Source organism: Stegostoma tigrinum, chromosome 19 (assembly GCF_030684315.1).
Source record: "Stegostoma tigrinum isolate sSteTig4 chromosome 19, sSteTig4.hap1, whole genome shotgun sequence".
Lineage (NCBI taxonomy): Eukaryota > Metazoa > Chordata > Chondrichthyes > Orectolobiformes > Stegostomatidae > Stegostoma > Stegostoma tigrinum.
The window spans coordinates 25001632-25019196 of record NC_081372.1 but is presented as its reverse complement, the minus strand read 5'-3'; the positions used below and the strand labels follow the sequence as shown (position 1 = coordinate 25019196).

The following is a 17565-nucleotide window of genomic DNA, read 5'->3' as shown; positions in this document are numbered from 1 at the left end:
ACATCATTTCTGAAATCTACTGGTTACACAATCTGGTGAACTTCTGTCCCGCTCTCCTCTGCACTAACCTGCCAAGGTCTCCACTTCTGCCTTAGGATTCTATTCTGAAAAAGTAATGAGATTCTGGAACACATTCTGATTCATTTTCTGAGTAGACTTTATGATATAAATCTTTTATTGTCTCATCTTTTTGTTGTAACTCTATTAGTCCTTCAAAACTAAACACTCTGCTAGATCCACTACCTGCTTAGGTTCTTCCTTTACCATTTCATCATACAGGGTGTCAGCTAATTGAACCTCAACTCCTTCAGCTTTCTCTTTGGTTTTCCACTGTTGCTTTAACTTATGACTGTGGAATCTTGTCAAAGAGTCTGGAAAAATTCCAGTGTGCTTTTCTTTTAATTCTTCAGTTCCCTGCTTTTCTTTCAGCTTCTTCACTCCCACCTCATCTGGCTAGGTAGTTTCTAAGAACAAACTGTATTCCTGGAATAAAGGCACTTTTCATTCTCTCCACTGTCACTGGCCCAGTCTTGACTGGACTTTCCAGCCTTATCTTACACTGGGGAACGCTAAATTTCTCTCCATTTACTCCACAGATCATCACTGTCTTGAGCAACAGTTTAGAAGGAGTGCGAACATTTTCATCTCTTGCCGTTACAGACTGACCAGCTCCTGTAACTCTCCTTATTGTCATTGTTTTTTTAAAACTACTCCTCCTGTTTTAGCCAAGTAAACCTTACTCACAGAGGTGAAGTCTTTGAAGAGTTCGGGCACTATTTTACTATCCAGCCCATGACGAGATTGTACGTGTTCCTGCAGCTCCTCGACTTATCTTGGAATTTCCTTCACTATCTCAACTCATCCCACTCGTTTAACCTCTTTTACCACATCCTTTATCCCAGTGCCTGTCAATCCACCAGCACTGACTTGGTGTGTCCTCTTCCATTACAGTGGAAACATCAGAGGCTTTTCACCTCTTTCCCACCCTCTTGGGTTTCTTTTCTCACGTATGGAAAACTGTTCCCAGTAAGATCTACTTCTTGTTTTTTTATTGAAGGATCTCCCTCTTTCCCATCTTCTATCCCTCATAGAATGGAATTGCTGTCGGAAGCTAGATTTTGATTTATGCACTAATGCATATTCATCCGCCATCTCTGCAGCTCCTCTTACTGTTTTAATTTATTGTTCCTCAACATGAGTACTTATCATTTCTGGAAGTAAGTTTTTGAACTCCTCCAGCAGATTAATCTCTGTCAGATCCTCATGTCTCTTTTCTATCTTTATTGCTCTCTCTCATCTATCAAAGTTGCTGTGTTTAATTCTTTCAAATTCGACAAGTCTCACTTGGTTCCTTTCTTATATTTCTGAGCCGTTGTCTGTGTGTTTCTGGTATCAGTTCATAGGCATTCAGAATAGCCTGTCTTACTTCTTCATATTCCCTTAACACCTCATCTGACAGTGCTATAAATATCTCAGTAGCCCCTACCTACTAAACTGGTCCGAATTAATGTTACCCAGACAATCTCTGGCCAGTTCATCTGGTTAGCAAAATTCTCAAACAAAACAAAAAAGGCTAGTACATCTTTTTCATCAAATTTTGGTAATGTTTTCACATATTTGTATATATCCCTACCAGGTCTTTGACTTTGATGGGTTTGCTCATCACTCCTCTCATCCCCACTAAGCCTATTTTTTACTTTCATCTCCATCCTTTTAAATTGACTTTCCTGTCTAATTTGCAAATTCCGAAGTTGAAACTCTCTCTCTCTCTCTTTCGCACCCTTTCTTGTCTTTTTCTTTTTATCTTTCCTCTGCTTGTGACCATAATTCAAGCTGTTTCAACTCCCTTTCTTCTTCTTCTACTCTGGTACTTCTTTCCTTTTCTATAACTTCTAACTTCAAATGCCTAATTTTCAGTTTACTTTTTCTAACTCCACTGCACTTGCCGGTTTCTCTGATACTCCTAATGCTTGACCAACTCAGTTGCAATTTCAGCTTTCCTCTTATCCCTAGTCAAACCCAATTCTAGCCTGGTTGCTAAGTCTAAAAGTATATCCTTCATCTCTTTCTAAACTTATTTGGCAAATTTGGGAACCATCCTTAAACCCCAGAACCCCTGTGGCAACATTAAGAGCTATTTCCCCCACTTTTGGTTTAAACAACCACAAGTAATTGAAATTAAACAGATTTTCCACTTCTCACTTAAGTTTTATTTTAGGAGATCCAGAACACGAATCCCTAAGTCTGTTTAAATCTGCAGGGACCTTTCGCACCCCAAATCTCTTCAAATCTGTCCAAGTCTATTCAGGTCCCAGACCTGAGCCCCCAATCCAGTATGAAGTGGAGGTCAACCCTCCCTCTGATAATTAAAAATAAAACACCGAGAGAAGCTTGTCACGCCTCGCCTCGTAATCTGTTAAAGGAAACGTGAGAAGTGGTATAATCTGCTTCGCACCTCCCAATCTGTTACATAGGAGTGGTCAAATGAAATGAAATCCTTTCACTCACTCTATAACCAACAACAATTTATATATCAAACTCTAACAGTGAACAAATTAACAGAACTAACAAACCAAACAATTCCCCCTTAACTACCAACTATTCTCAAATATCGCAAAATTTTAACGGCATACTGTTCCAGTAAATACAAAACTGACTTTAAAATAATTAAAAATAACTCTCTCAAAATTACAGTGAAGGATACGCCTTCTGGAATGCTCTCTGCTGATCCTCAGTCTGGACCACCTTTCTCTGCCCAATTCTTGTGTCAAGAATGCTTCTCTCTATTGAATTCGTGTTTCAGGGATATTAGCAAAGAATGCCGCTCCACCTTTTCAAATGCTCTCTTCTTTTATACCCTTGATGACTTATTAACGTCTTTTAATAGTTTTGACAAACTAGGGCGAATCCTGTCAGATTTTAAACTTCAGAGATAATGGGAACTGCAGATGCTGGAGATTCCAAGATAATAAAATGTGAGGCTGGATGAACACAGCAGGCCAAGCAGCATCTCAGGAGCACAAAAGCTGACGTTTCGGGCCTAGACCCTTCATCAGAGAGGGGGTTGGGGGGAGGGAACTGGAATAAATAGGGAGAGAGGGGGAGGCGGACCGAAGATGGAGAGTAAAGAAGATAGGTGGAGAGAGTGTAGGTGGGGAGGTAGGGAGGGGATAGGTCAGTCCAGGGAAGACGGACAGGTCAAGGAGGTGGGATGAGGTTAGTAGGTAGCTGGGGGTGCGGCTTGGGGTGGGAGGAAGGGATGGGTGAGAGGAAGAACCGGTTAGGGAGGCAGAGACAGGCTGGACTGGTTTTGGGATGCAGTGGGTGGGGGGGAAGAGCTGGGCTGGTTGTGTGGTGCAGTGGGGGGAGGGGACGAACTGGGCTGGTTTAGGGATGCAGTAGGGGAAGGGGAGATTTTGAAACTGGTGAAGTCCACATTGATACCATATGGCTGCAGGGTTCCCAGGCGGAATATGAGTTGCTGTTCCTGCAACCTTCGGGTGGCATCATTGTGGCAGTGCAGGAGGCCAATAATGGACATGTCATCAAGAGAATGGGAGGGGGAGTGGAAATGGTTTGCGACTGGGAGGTGCAGTTGTTTGTTGCGAACTGAGCGGAGGTGTTCTGCAAAGCGGTCCCCAAGCCTCTGCTTGGTTTCCCCAATGTAGAGTAAGCCGCACCGGGTACAGTGGATGCAGTATACCACATTGGCAGATGTGCAGGTGAACCTCTGCTTGATATGGAATGTCATCTTGGGGCCTGGGATGGGGGTGAGGGAGGAGGTGTGGGGACAAGTGTAGCATTTCCTGCGGTTGCAGGGGAGGGTGCCGGGTGTGGTGGGGTTGGAGGGCAGTGTGGAGCGAACAAGGGAGTCACGGAGAGAGTGGTCTCTCCGGAAAGCAGACAGGGGAGGGGATGGAAAAATGTCTTGGGTGGTGGGGTCGGATTGTAAATGGCGGAAGTGTCGGAGGATAATGCGTTGTATCCGGAGGTTGGTAGGGTGGTGTGTGAGAACGAGGGGGATCCTCTTGGGGCGGTTGTGGCGGGGGCGGGGTGTGAGGGATGTGTCGCGGGAAACGCGGTCAAGGGCGTTCTCGATCACCGTGGGGGGAAAGTTGCGGTCCTTAAAGAACTTGGACATCTGGGATGTACGGGAGTGGAATGTCTTATCGTGGGAGCAGATGCGGCGGAGGCGGAGGAATTGGGAATAGGGGATGGAATTTTTGCAGGAGGGTGGGTGGGAGGAGGTGTATTCTAGGTAGCTGTGGGAGTCGGTGGGCTTGAAATGGACATCAGTTACAAGCTGGTTGCCTGAGATGGAGACTGAGAGGTCCAGGAAGGTGAGGGATGTGCTGGAGATGGCCCAGGTGAACTGAAGGTTGGGGTGGAAGGTGTTGGTGAAGTGGATGAACTGTTCGAGCTCCTCTGGGGAGCAAGAGGCGGCGCCGATACAGTCATCAATGTACCGGAGGAAGAGGTGGGGTTTGGGGCCTGTGTAGGTGCGGAAGAGGGACTGTTCCACGTAACCTACAAAGAGGCAGGCATAGCTGGGGCCCATGCGGGTGCCCATGGCCACCCCCTTAGTCTGTAGGAAGTGGGAGGAGTCAAAAGAGAAGTTGTTGAGTGTGAGGACGAGTTCAGCTAGGCGGATGAGGGTGTCGGTGGAGGGGTCCTGGTCGGGCCTGCGGGACAGGAAGAAGCGGAGGGCCTTGAGGCTTAATTGGTTTTTAGTTTCTAAGTGCTTGATTTAAATTAATTGGCTGATATTCAAAATTATTGCCTTTTCAACAAAACAAACTACTGCCTGGGGTTAACAAGATGTAGAGCTGGATGAACACAGCAGGCCAGTCAGCATCAGAGGAGCAGGAAAGCTGACATTGTGGGTCTGGACCCTTCTTCAGAAATGGGGGAGTGGAAGGGGACTCAAATAAATAGTGGGGGAGGTGATGATGGTAGGCGAATAGAGGAGCTGATAGGTGGAGAGAAGATGGACAGGTCAAGGAGGCGGGGATTGCTCAAGGTTGTGCAGGCCAAGTCATTTAAGATAGCAATGGATTGATTCTTAATTAGTAAGTGGATCAAGGTTTACAGGGAGATGGCGGGAGAATGAGGTTGACAAACTTATCAGCTGCATTCAAATGGCGGAGCAGACTTGTTGGGCTGAATAGCCTAATTCTGATCCTACATCTTATGGTCTGATGGAGCAGAGATATGGAGAGTAAGATCTATCAAAACAATAACAAAAACAGAAATTGCTGGAAAAACTTAACAGTCCTGGCAGCATCTGTGGACAGAAATCAGTTTATATTTCAGGTCCAGTGACCCTTCCTCCCACAGGATAAAATAAAACGGGGGAGTGGCAGCTGGGCCAGCGTGGTGCGTTGCTGACGGAGAGAGAGGTTGAAAGTGTTTGTATAATGATGCATGGCCCTGAGAGTGAATCTCAGGACACAGCAAGAGCAGCTGTCTGTGAAGCACTGGACAGCCTGGAAATACTTAAGCATGAAGGATGAAACTTCAGGCAATCACTGAGGAATACGACGTGGCTGCGGATACCTGGCCAAATGCCAGGAGTGACAGCAAAATTAATGACAGTGGACAAGGAAAAAGATTGGAATGGAAACTCTGTCAGAGACAGGAGCAAAACGTCTTCAAGGGTGGGCAAGCCTAGTAGGAATGGTCACTCAAACCAAAACGTTAACTCTGATTTCTCTCCACAGATCATTCTAGAGGTACTGAGCTTTTCCAGCATTTTCTGTTTTTGTTGCTGATTTACAGCATCTGCTTTCCATCAAAACAACTGTCTGAAACCTTTTTGGATGCTTTTTGATTGATGCAAATTTCCAAACACAATGACAGAAACCAAATTCAGCAAAAGTATTACTCAATTGCTGAGGGGATGGCCTTGAGAATGCACATGAACGAAAAACATATGAGCAGAGAACTGAAATTTGCATCCACCAATTGTGCGCATCAGGATTTGGTGCACCTAATTCCTCAATAAAAGCTGCTGGACTGGGCTGGAAAATTACCTCTTGACTTGCTAACATCAAAAACTTTTCTCCAGTACTTTAACTTAGATATTCAGCTATTTGTGTTTTGTTGAGATAGAAGGGAGTAATTTGAACATGTACAAGTGTTTCATGCACACTAACAAAGACAGTAAAATCCATTCCATGTAATTCTGTTGGCATTTACCTTACGTAGCCTAGAACTGTGGGATACTATAAATATCTCCACTCATGAAATGTTTGAATGCTTTTACAAATCTGTTTGGATTCTATTTTTTTTTCCCCCCCTCGAGAGAATACATGAGCTCCCTAAAACCAATGCTCTGATCTCACCAAATTCAGAACTATTTAAATCAACCTGTGCCATTTTATTTTATAAAGTTCACAGAAAGGCTTTTATCTTTAGCAACAAGACTTAAAATTAGAACACAAAACAGAGTGAAAACAGAAATAACATTTTACAAACAATATTCCTAATTATCTAGTCCATATCATTGCTGATACCAGCATGGAATGGACATGTAAGAGGTGCCTTGGTAGTGTATGTTAAGCACAATTTTCTGGCTCGACTACATTTCAGCAGAATAGATAACATTTTCAAAACAAACCATAAAAATTCAATTGTATGTTCAAAATATTTCAGCGTATGTTTCTCAGGGTTTTTATTGTCAATGTAAAGTGCCATTATTTTACTAATGCTAAAGCTTATTTTTGATTTCAAAATTATGAGATGCTGTGGACTTGTGGAGTCTTGCCAGCTGTGCTTCCACCTCTTACATCGGTGTTTTCTCCGTTAACTTTTGCATGAACACTGATTGTTTTGATAATACTTTTCATATTTTAATTTCCAGCAGCTGCAAATTTACTTGATGCTGCGTGAATATAGATCATGAGAGTTCCTCTGCAGTTTTCCCCTCTCTCCAACTGTTTCAGAGGATTCGCGGACAGAGGAGAAGCCAGGTCTGGGTATAATCTAAGTATGATGGAATATTCACCACCTACCTGGAGTGATGTTCTCAAAGTGCTCAAAAGGTTAACAGCATCCAGGACTAAAACAGTCATCTAACAAGTGTCGCTGTTATGGGAATTAATGTTCATAACTCCCACCGGTGTATAATGGCTGTTGTTTATATCACCCAGCTTACTTTAACAACACATTCCTTTAATGCATTATAATATTTGGAAAGACAAGAACAGCAATGTTGTGGGAACACCATTACACCTTAATTCCTCTCCAAGTCACAGATCATCATGACAGATCATAAACCACCATTCATCATTGTTGATGAGTCAATATTTAGGATCTCCCCAGTATCATCATGGGCAACACCACATTTCAAAAAGAGGGCTCATCACCAATATCACAGATGAATCAAAGTAATAAATCTGGTTGCACAAAAAAATGCACTACTCTATTAGGCAAACAGTCACTGAGTTAAGTTACACTCAGAGATGGACATCTCTGTTGCCAATGAAAAGGCTCCAAAGCTTTGGGCCAACAACAAGAAGAGATTCAAGCAAATTGATCGATCAAGATCACTTCAATACATGTCATTGATAATACACGTTTTGTTACACACACAGTTTTCCAGCATCAACATGATAGAGAACTGCACCTTTGCCTGTGACAGTTTTCAAAGGTATATGGCATCACAGATAGTATACATGTGGCTACCTATGTCCTAAACCCACCACTGACCATTTTTATAAGCAACCTTTCACTTTTCACAAGACCTTGTGGACAGAGACGAACCCATCCCACCTTTTGCACCATGAACCGAAGACACTTTAGGAGTTTTGTCTTTAGATCACTGAGTTGCAGAATTTTTAAACGAACCGATCCTAATTCACTAATCACTCCTACCCACATTCAACCCCACGATCTTGTAAGCGTTAAGCCCACCTGGAGGCTATTCACCCCAGGAATCAGCAGAGCCTCTCACATCCCCCAACCCAAAACAACTCAATCCACCCTGGCAACACTACCCTACTGCCACACTCCCTGCAACCTCTAAATCTGCACATCTAAACTCTCCCAAAACTGCCCACCTGTCCTAACACTGCTCACCCATATTGTCCAAACAACCTTCATTCTACTCTGGCACTGGTTTGATTCAGGAGCCAGGGATTCAGATGGTGAGCTGGAACAGGAGATCAGGTGGTTTGTGAGCATCATGAAATAGGAAGGGCGAGGAATGAGATCCAGGGCTGTGGGAGGTATGGGTTGTTAAACAGTGTCAGTCAGAGGGGGTGGGGGGGGGGGGGGGGGGGGACTTGGTGGGTGAGCTGTGTTAGGAAGTTCTAGATTTAGGCCTAAATCAGCTCCCCGGAATGTCTGATGTTGTTGTGAACCGCAACAGCAGCAGATTTTTAAATCTTTACTGCCATTGGGATTGCTAGATCTGAGCCAATATATTCGATCAGGAAATGTTTGCACGACAGGGTCACCAAGGCATTACAGATCACAACATGTAGGAAGGGATCCTGTGGAATAAGTAAGCAAGAGTTTTGGGTGGCACCAATGGCAGAGTAGCACCTAGCACACATCCAAAGATAAGTTACAGCAAGAATAGTAAAAAGAATCTTCACCTTACAGCATTCTCACTAACTGAATAATCCCAGGAGGAGGAGTCATTGCACTGGCAGACTATCGGGTTTTAGCAATTAATGGTGTGATAAATGAATTAAATCTAATGTCCACCCAGTTTCCTAATACTTCCTTCGCTTTCATATCCGTTATCTGACTTAAGTGATAAGAATGCTTTCCCTGTGTTATGTATTGCAGATGTGACTGTGTAACAGAGGATAACTAAGGGCAGACATAGCAAACAAGGACAGGTTTGTGCCAAATTTGTGCCTGGATGGAATGACCTTAATTTTCTTTATGGTCCCAGGATCTGGAGAATAATGATCGTAAATGTGTCCAAGGGCCTGAAGATGTGGACCTTCCTGCTGTACAAACATGCACCCTCATGTAATTTAAAGCTCTGACTACAAGTGTGCAAAAAATGTTGAGCTTTGAAGACAGATGCTGATGCCCACGGCCCATCATCTCATCCTTGGGTCTACGGAAGTTAACATTAAGCATCTAAACTTTGTTGGACACTTGCTGTGAGGTCTGAGCTTTGAAGATGCAAGTAAATGAATTGGCTGAGTTTTCGCAAGACGGTTATGAAATTTTCCTTGCAGCATTACGTGTATGCATGTGAATCTGTGAAAGAATTATTGGAATGAAACCTTAATCAAGCAGCAGCATGCTGAAAACAATCTTTGTAGAATGCATACTTTGCTTACATATATGCTGACAGTCTTACCTTTGTAATTTTCCGGAGGTTGCCAAAATTGTGTATCAGCTGCTGCCCATTCTTGTAGATTTTGGGAGATGCCATTCACCTTTTTGACCTCTCATGCATCCAACAATGAGCAAACATGGCTAAACTCCTTCGGTTTCCTTACTCCAGCAGCCCACCCAGAACCTATCCTAGATGAGAACAGTTCCTTTCTCTCTGCTCTTCCATGAAACTGAAATTACAACACCTGCTGCAACAGACTGCGTGCACGTGTCTAGAAGAATCTTCCTTCAGGAACTGCTGCTGCTGTTCTGGTTGCCTAAGCCCACTACGAGACGCAATCCACATGGAAGTCATTAAAAGCATCTGATTATGAGAGCCTCAGAAGACTGTATGAGGTTAACCCTCACCCAAATTAACGAGCGTGAACCTTCTAAATCTGGTCCTGTTGCCTCAACACTAGACAGAACAATAGCATACCATGGTTATGAGGAGACATCCTCACGTAGCAAATTTTCGATTTCATGAAATCTGTCTAGTTTTCCTCTAAAGGAACCAAATCACGATGGGTACTTGGAATCTATTTGATCTTTGCCCAAGTGGTGGTTCTTCCTTTCTTCTTGTTCATTTGTAGGATATGGTGTTGTTGACTTGGATCTTGATCAGCTGGGCCAATGGGCCCAGAAGTGGGAGGTAGAGTTTAATTTAGATAATGTAAAGTGCGGCATTTTGGTGAGACAAACAAGGTCAGGACTTACACAGCTAATCGGGAGGCCTCGGGGAGTGTTGTCTAACAGAGTAGCCTAGGGATTCAGGTGCAGAGTTTCTGGAAAGTGGTGTCACAGGCTGACATGGTGGTGAAGCCAACATTGGGACGCTTGTCTTCACTGGTCAGAGAATTGAGTACGGGAGCTGGGATATCATGTTGAGGCTTACTGGACATTGGTCAGGCCACTTTTAGAATACTGTGTGTTGTTCTTGTCACCCTCTTATAGGAAGATTATTATTAAATTGGAAAGAGTGCAGAAAAGCTTTACAAAAATGTTACTGGTAATGGAAGATTTGAGTTAGAAGGAGAGGCTGGGCCGGCTGGCATATTTTTCCCCTGGAGCACAGGAGGTTGAGGAGGTATAGGTTTATTAAAATCACGAGGGGCATAGATAAGGTGAATACCAAAAAGGTCTTTGCCCTAGGCTACAGGAGTTCAAAAGTATAATTTTAAAGGTGAAAGGGGAAAGATTTCAGGGGGACCTGAAAGGGGCAACCTTTTCATGCAGTGGATGATTCGTATGTGGAATGAACTGCCAGGGGAAGCGGTAGATGCAAGTACAGTTACGACATTTAAAAGACATTCGACAGATACATGAATAGGAAAGGTTTAGGAGAATACGGGCCAAATGCCAGCAAACGGAGCTTGTTCATTTTGGGAAACCTCTGATCAGCATGGATGAATTGGACCGACAGGTCTATTTCCATGCTGTGTGACTCTACGAGGTTATTGAACATGAGTGGAATTACAGGCTGTCACAATCCTAACAAGGCTACTGTTAACCACCATGTAATAATCAGATATGAGTAGTTCGACTATTCCATATTCTTGGGTCAGGACGGCTGACTGTAACATTGCTTATTGTTGGAGAAATACTGTTTAGCTCCCACAATTTTCATCCAATTTTATCTAAGTATTTCTTTCCTTGGAGAACAAAAATCTGTGTCTTAAGATAAGCAAACCATTCACTAATAACATATAACCAATTCTACAGATTGCCGTTCTGATTTCAATTGCTGCGCTCAAATTTGTGTATTTAGCTTCAAATGTCAGAACCACAGTGCCAGCAGTCTCTCAATGAATCTCCGCAGAAATTCAGGAACAAAAGTGGAGGTTGCTGGAAAGCTGAGCTCAGAACTATTCTGGGGAAGGGTCAACGGTCCTGAAAAGTTAACTCTGATATTTTCTTCACAGATGCTGCCAAACCTGTTGAGCTTTTCCAGCAACTTCTGTTTTTGTTCCTGATTAGAGCATCTGCAGTTCTATCGGTTTTCACTGTAGAAATTCATCCTGTTTACCAAGAATTAGACTTTTAAGGTTTTGTATGCACACACTTACAATTTGAAGCGACGATTATAGATTATTCATGGTAAAGTAATACGTTGTCTCAAGTCCACGAGTAGCATGGTGGGGGATTTGGTCTTTATATATTTGCATTCACAAAATCAAATACAGAAAATAAAACTGTACCATATTTTCCATTATCAGCTTGGTAGCTTTATTACAGACAGATGGTTTCATAAAATTTACCTCTGTAGCATAGGAGTCACTTTCCTCACGGCTGAAGATGTTATAATCCTTCGCAGTATAATCCTTGGCATTTTCTCGGTACTCCTTGGTGTCAGAATTGGTTACACAGATCTCCAGGGTATGGCTAACATCTTGCTCCCAGTCCACTTGATCCCTAAAGTCAGGCTGCTGCATGCATGGGCAAGTTAATGAAAACAAAACAAAGGATAGGGAAGGAACAAAGAAACAAAAGCTGGGTATAGTAAACATTGAAAAAACTACAAGACAAAGAAAAGTATGAAAAGGAAAAACATCATAATTACAGTGGCATATGAAAGTGTCGTAAACAAAATTAAAAAGACAATGAGTAGAATTATGGGCTGATTTGTTTGAAAGAAAGAGAAAAGAGAAGAAAAGAGAGAGTGTGCAAACACCAGTTACGGTGCACATGCAGTGAATGATGCAGGGGTTAAACCAACAACATGCAGGCAACAGAGCTCTGATTCAATTAAGGGTGTGCGTGCACTTCTTGGAACATTCTCTGAAGCAATAAGTTGTGAGCCCAAACTGACTAAACTACAAAAGCATTTGCCCAACAAGCCAAAAAGCCAATATCTAGGGTACACTACTTCAGGTTCATCATCTCACGATTTAACTATTTACACAAATATCCCATTGCAAGTGTTTCATTCATTCACAATGAAGTACATTGTAGAATATTGAAACCTTGGTCAGAGGCAGTTTATCCAAATATTTTGTGCTGAACAATCGAATTGTCCAAACATTTGAATTATGCAAAATAAAATCACACGCTGCATGCTAATGCTAAAAGAAGCTAGTTAAATTAAGTGACTTTGGATTAAAAAGTAGACAACTTCAAAGTTGCTATTAAAAATATATGCTTAATTGCAATTCAAATAAATAAAATCTAAATGATAGAGAGAGCTGTAATGATTAAAGAGCTACATCCGTACATCCGTAGCTCTTTAGCCTCACTTTTGTTTGGAAGCGCATGTATGATCATGGAGTGGATGAAGGAGAAATACATTGATGCATTATGGTATTTTATGCCCAAGGCCCATATTTCAGTTTCCATGGTTACATTGATTTCTTCACTAAATTAAAAATGATCCTTGAAATAACCTTTATCTCTACCAATTTTCTGCTATTCACTTGAATCTATTGACTTTCTCCTGTGGTAGTTAAATTCACTCTCAACTATCCTTCCTAAATGGCTATCACAAGTGTGGTCTTGGCAGTCAACATTTAACTCGGTTATTTTGAAGATGACAGTGATGAGAGCCCAGTTTGATTTTGCCTTCACCCCAATGTTCACAAATGGAGTTTTAGCAAATGCCACTATGATCAGCAGTGTAAACCACAGGTGATTTTTACATCCGTAACCAATCACAGGGCCTCACCACAATTTTAACTAGATGCAGCCAATTCATTCAGATCACAGAATGAAACTTGGGAACTGAATTTTTGTGGAGTTGGGTCTTTAGAAGCTGTGGCTAGGATGCAGAAAATTGCTAGGGAAAGGGGACAGAGCCTGATTCATATTTCCCTTATTCAGAACTCTCTCAAATTACACTTTAAATTTAGGGACCTTAATTTAGAGTTAGAGGTTGGTGCCAGACCAGTTTGGGAGGGAGGATAAGGGCACCTCTTGGAAATATCTTTTACATCCGTCAGCTAATTAGAAAACAAAACACGCTGCTGGGGCCACTTGGTGAACAGTGTGCAGTAAAGGAAGCAAGTTACAAAATTCAAAAAGGTGCAGTGGCTGTCCACACATGGATGAGAGTAAAGGGAATTAAACAGCAATTTGCAGCCAGAGCCAGGAACTAACAGGGCAGCTTGAATGAGATACTATCAAGTGAAAGGTGTGCAATCACTGAAGAGGTTATCTTGGCCTACGTGAGATGTATAAGTGGGGAGGCAATGGCCTACCGGTATTATTGCTGGATTGTTAATCCAGAGACCCAGGTAATGTTCTGGGGACCTGGGTTCAAATCCCACGATGGCAGAGTCTAATGATGACCATGAATCCATTGCCAATTGTCCAAAAAACCCATTTGGTTCATTACTGTCCATTAGGGAAGGAAACTGCCATCCTTACCTGGTCTGGCCTACGTGTGACTCCAGAACCCCAGCATTATGGTTGACTCTGAACTGCCCTCTGGGCAATTACAGATGGGCATTAAATGCTGCCTAGTCAGCAATGCCCTAATCCTCTGAATGAATTTAAAAAAACTGCAGGAAAAGCTCTGAATGTCAAGATCATCGATGCCACAGTGGAGGAGATCTCAGATCACAAACCAACTGATACCCATTCAACTTCTACTTGGCTGGCTCTCTTCAAGTATCTCCAAAGCATCTCTCTATTGATATTCCCCCGCGGCATTACCAGTCACCAATATATTCTTTAGTCATGCAATCTCCTTCCAAACTCACGATAGCAGAGTTTCTCCTTTCTCTGGGACAGAAGTTATTCCCCTTGCATTACAGTTCCTAATCGGGAACCTAAAAAGGCCCTGGTGGCAGAAGCAGGATGCCATCTCTCCTACACCATCTGGAGCTATCCTCCCCTGCACCAGGTCTGGCACAACAAAGCTGAAATTATATCACTATGCAAGGTGCATCACTTTGTTCAATGCAACATAACAACGACTGTTGACATGCCGAAACCCGGTTATCTGGTTATACAAGGGCTGATTTTGCTTGGGGTATGGGTGATGGTGTGTGGAGTTTGGGTTGGTGGGGAGAGGAGTGCGCTGTGTAAGTGTGGGGTGGCCCGATGTTTTTGTCATGCTTACATGGCAGGGCGTTCTCCGATTGCACATGCCTCTGAGACACAGTGTGTCTGCATGACAGTCTGAAACTGTGATGAGGGTAATTAATTTGGTTGTCTGTACGGTGATAGACCATGAATGAAAGTGAGGGCAACAGGCTCTGAATACAGCATTTGAAAACGATCCCCTGAAGAATTACAAAGCTCAGTGAAAGCAGAATGTTGGAACCTGAGGTTGTGCTGTCTTTCATTAGACAAGGTGCAGAGACTACATTAAACTCTTTTCAATGGAAACTGATGGTTGGCCATCCAACTGAACTAATGAATAGTCGCCTTCTTCCTTCTGGGGTTGGTGGGTAAGTTGCCGGAATCAAGTTACCTGTCTTAGTCGCGAAAATCCAACGCTTGATGTTTCCCACATCTATCCCCTTCACAGCAGATCCACCAAGTCTTCAAAGGGTAAGTTTGGCTAGAATTAGTGGTAATGCTCTGATACAAATCACATTTTAAACTCCAAGAACTTCAGAAAGATTTACCAAATAACATGCGACTTCAAACAAAAGTCTCTAATTGACTAATCTCACTGGTGGCAACAGTAAGTATTCATTCAAGTTGGATATAGTCTTTTAAATATAGTAGATTATGCCTGGTTTGACGGGGGAGGGGGTGAAGAGGGGGAGTGGGAGGGGGGTCTGGGAGAGAAGCTGACAATACTGAATACTTAGCCTTCTTCATAATGATAGCCACCATGTCTGTTGTGGTCTTCAGCAGGGAGCAAGGCTCAGCTGCTGCTGTGGTGTATATCAACTCATGTGGTTGGCAAGTGCTGTCATTATTCTGCCTGGCCTGCTGAGCATTTCCAGTTAATATTAATCTTTTGTTGGCCAGTTTCAATTGTGGAAATGGAGTGACTATCCATAATGCCAAAGCAGGCTCCACGCAGGTTTAGCCTGTGACATGACCTGGCCACGATAGGCTGAAGCAAGTGTCACTGGCATCACCAGATTGGGAACAAAGGGGTGACAGAACTGGAGGATGAGGGGGTGGGGGTGGAGGTGGAGGATGGGACTGACAAAACCAAGCTCCTCCTCTGGCACTGTCTGCAGCAGATCTTTCCTCAGCTGCTGCTCCTTCTTGCTGCCCAGAAGAGGCTTTATCTAAGAACTGGCACGCTGTGCTGAAACGATTCTGTTTGCATTGTTTTTACAATAAAAACCCATTCTTTACCAGGACAATATTGTACATATCTTTGTTTTCTTGTTTTCACATCTGCTGTAGACTAATGATGCTCTGAATAGTTGAGTGTCATGTTTTGTTATGACCTCGCCTGGCAGTGAGGTCATGCGGGCAGCATCATCTTTGTTCCAGGCAGCTGCTGTTCTAAGTTTCTGCATACACATCGTGGTGTTCACATTAAACACCGTCTCCCACTGAAACCTTTCAATGTGTTGCAAGAATGAACATTTCTTGAATGATTAAATAACACTCGACTGAGTTTATAGGTCTGTTGTACATTCCAGAGAATGTCAAATATCTACCTGCATATGCAATAATGGAATTGGAAGGAAGGAAGCTCAGCTGTCCATGGAATTTTCTTTTTGTGGTTCAGTTTTAGAGTCAGAGTCATACAGCACAGAAACAGGCCCTTCAGTCCAACTGGTCCATGCCTACTATGTTCCCAAACTAACTTATTCCCACTTGCCTGTGTTTGGTCCATATCCTTCCAAGCCTTTCCTATTCATGTACCTATCCAAATGTCTCTTTAATGTTGTAACTGTACCTGCAACCACAACTTCCTCTGACAGTTCATTCCACACATGAAACACATTCTGGGTAAAAAGGTTGTCCCTCATGTCCTTTTTAAATCTTTCTCCTCTCACCTTAAAAATATGACCCCTCGTCTTTAAGTCCACACCCTAGGAAAAAGACCCTTGCTATTCACCGTATTAATGCCCCTCATGATCTTAGAAACCTGCCATGCTCCAGTGCGAAAAGTCCCAGCCTATTCAGTTTATTTTTATAATTCAAACCCTGCATTCCCAGCAATATCCTGGTGAACCTTTTCTGAACCCTATCCAAATTAATAATATCCGTCCTACGGCAGGGCGACCAGAACTGCAAACAGTACTCCAGGAGGGGCCTGACCAATATCCTGTACAACTTCAACATGACATCCCAACTCCGATACTCAAAGGTCTCAGCAACGAAAGCATGTATGCTAACTGCCTTCTTAACTACCCTGTCTACCTGTGACGCAAATTTCAAAGAATTACTTTCATGAACTCCTAGGTCTAAGTTCAACAACACTATCAAAGACCGTACAATTAATTGTATAAGTCCTGTCCTTGTTTGTTTTATCCAAACACAATATCTTGCATTTATCTAAATTAAACTCCATCTGCTACTCCTCAGCCCAAAGACTCAATGGACGAAGATCTCAATCTTAGATACCCTTTTCCCCTGTTCACCACATCATCGATTTTGCCGTCAGCTGCAAGCTTACTAATCACACCTCCTACATTTTCATTCAAATTGTTTATATAAATGACACACAAAAGTGGACCCACTACTAATCCCTGTGGACTAAAATGTTAGTTGAATCACACTTATACCTTACCTCTGATTTTTTGTCTGTCTCGCCAACATCAACACAACTGTCCTATTGTGTTTTAACAGCATTATTAAAATACTCTTATGCGGATTGATTAGTTGAGTTAGCCAGATGGCTTGGGTGTGGTGCTGAATGACAGCGTGAGGTTTAATTCCCAAACCAACTGAAGAGTTCATGGGCCTGCCTCCCATTCTGTCCAAGTTTGCTGTCAGGTGGTACATTTCAACTTCTTTCTAACTAATTGTCTCTCGCTCTATCTCTGTGGAGAAGGATGTCTATAGTCCTTTTCAGCATGTGGCTGATTACCATTATTAAAACACACAACATAAGCAGCACTTGCCCATTGTTTGCTATCGGGCCCTTCAATCAAATAAGAATTAAGAACTACCGTTTCACATTGCAACAGTGATAAATGGTAACATTTACAAAAATATTTCATTGGATGTAAAGCATCTGGCATGCCCTTCGCTTGTGGAAGACACAATGTGTCTTAATGTCACAATGTAATTTTTTTCCCCCCATTCATTTAATTTTGATGGAAAACATTTCAAATTGTTGCCTAGTCTGTGACTACCCTAGTT

At 42.7% G+C, this 17565-nt stretch overlaps 1 protein-coding gene across 5 annotated transcripts in view; it reads right to left on the bottom strand.

Moving 5' to 3' along the window:
- soga1 (suppressor of glucose, autophagy associated 1) overlaps positions 1 to 17565 on the bottom strand; it is a 99936-nt gene that overhangs the window by 36988 nt on the left and 45383 nt on the right. For 3 of the 5 annotated variants that reach the window (XM_048550203.2, XM_048550208.2, XM_048550205.2), the window contains exon 6: positions 11601 to 11768. The exons of 1 other annotated variant lie outside the window; for it this stretch is intronic. In XM_048550203.2, coding sequence (XP_048406160.2) covers positions 11601 to 11768 — 168 coding nt within the window. The remainder of the gene's footprint in view (positions 1 to 11600; positions 11769 to 17565) is intronic. One more of the 5 variants, XM_048550204.2, reaches the window with a different exon arrangement.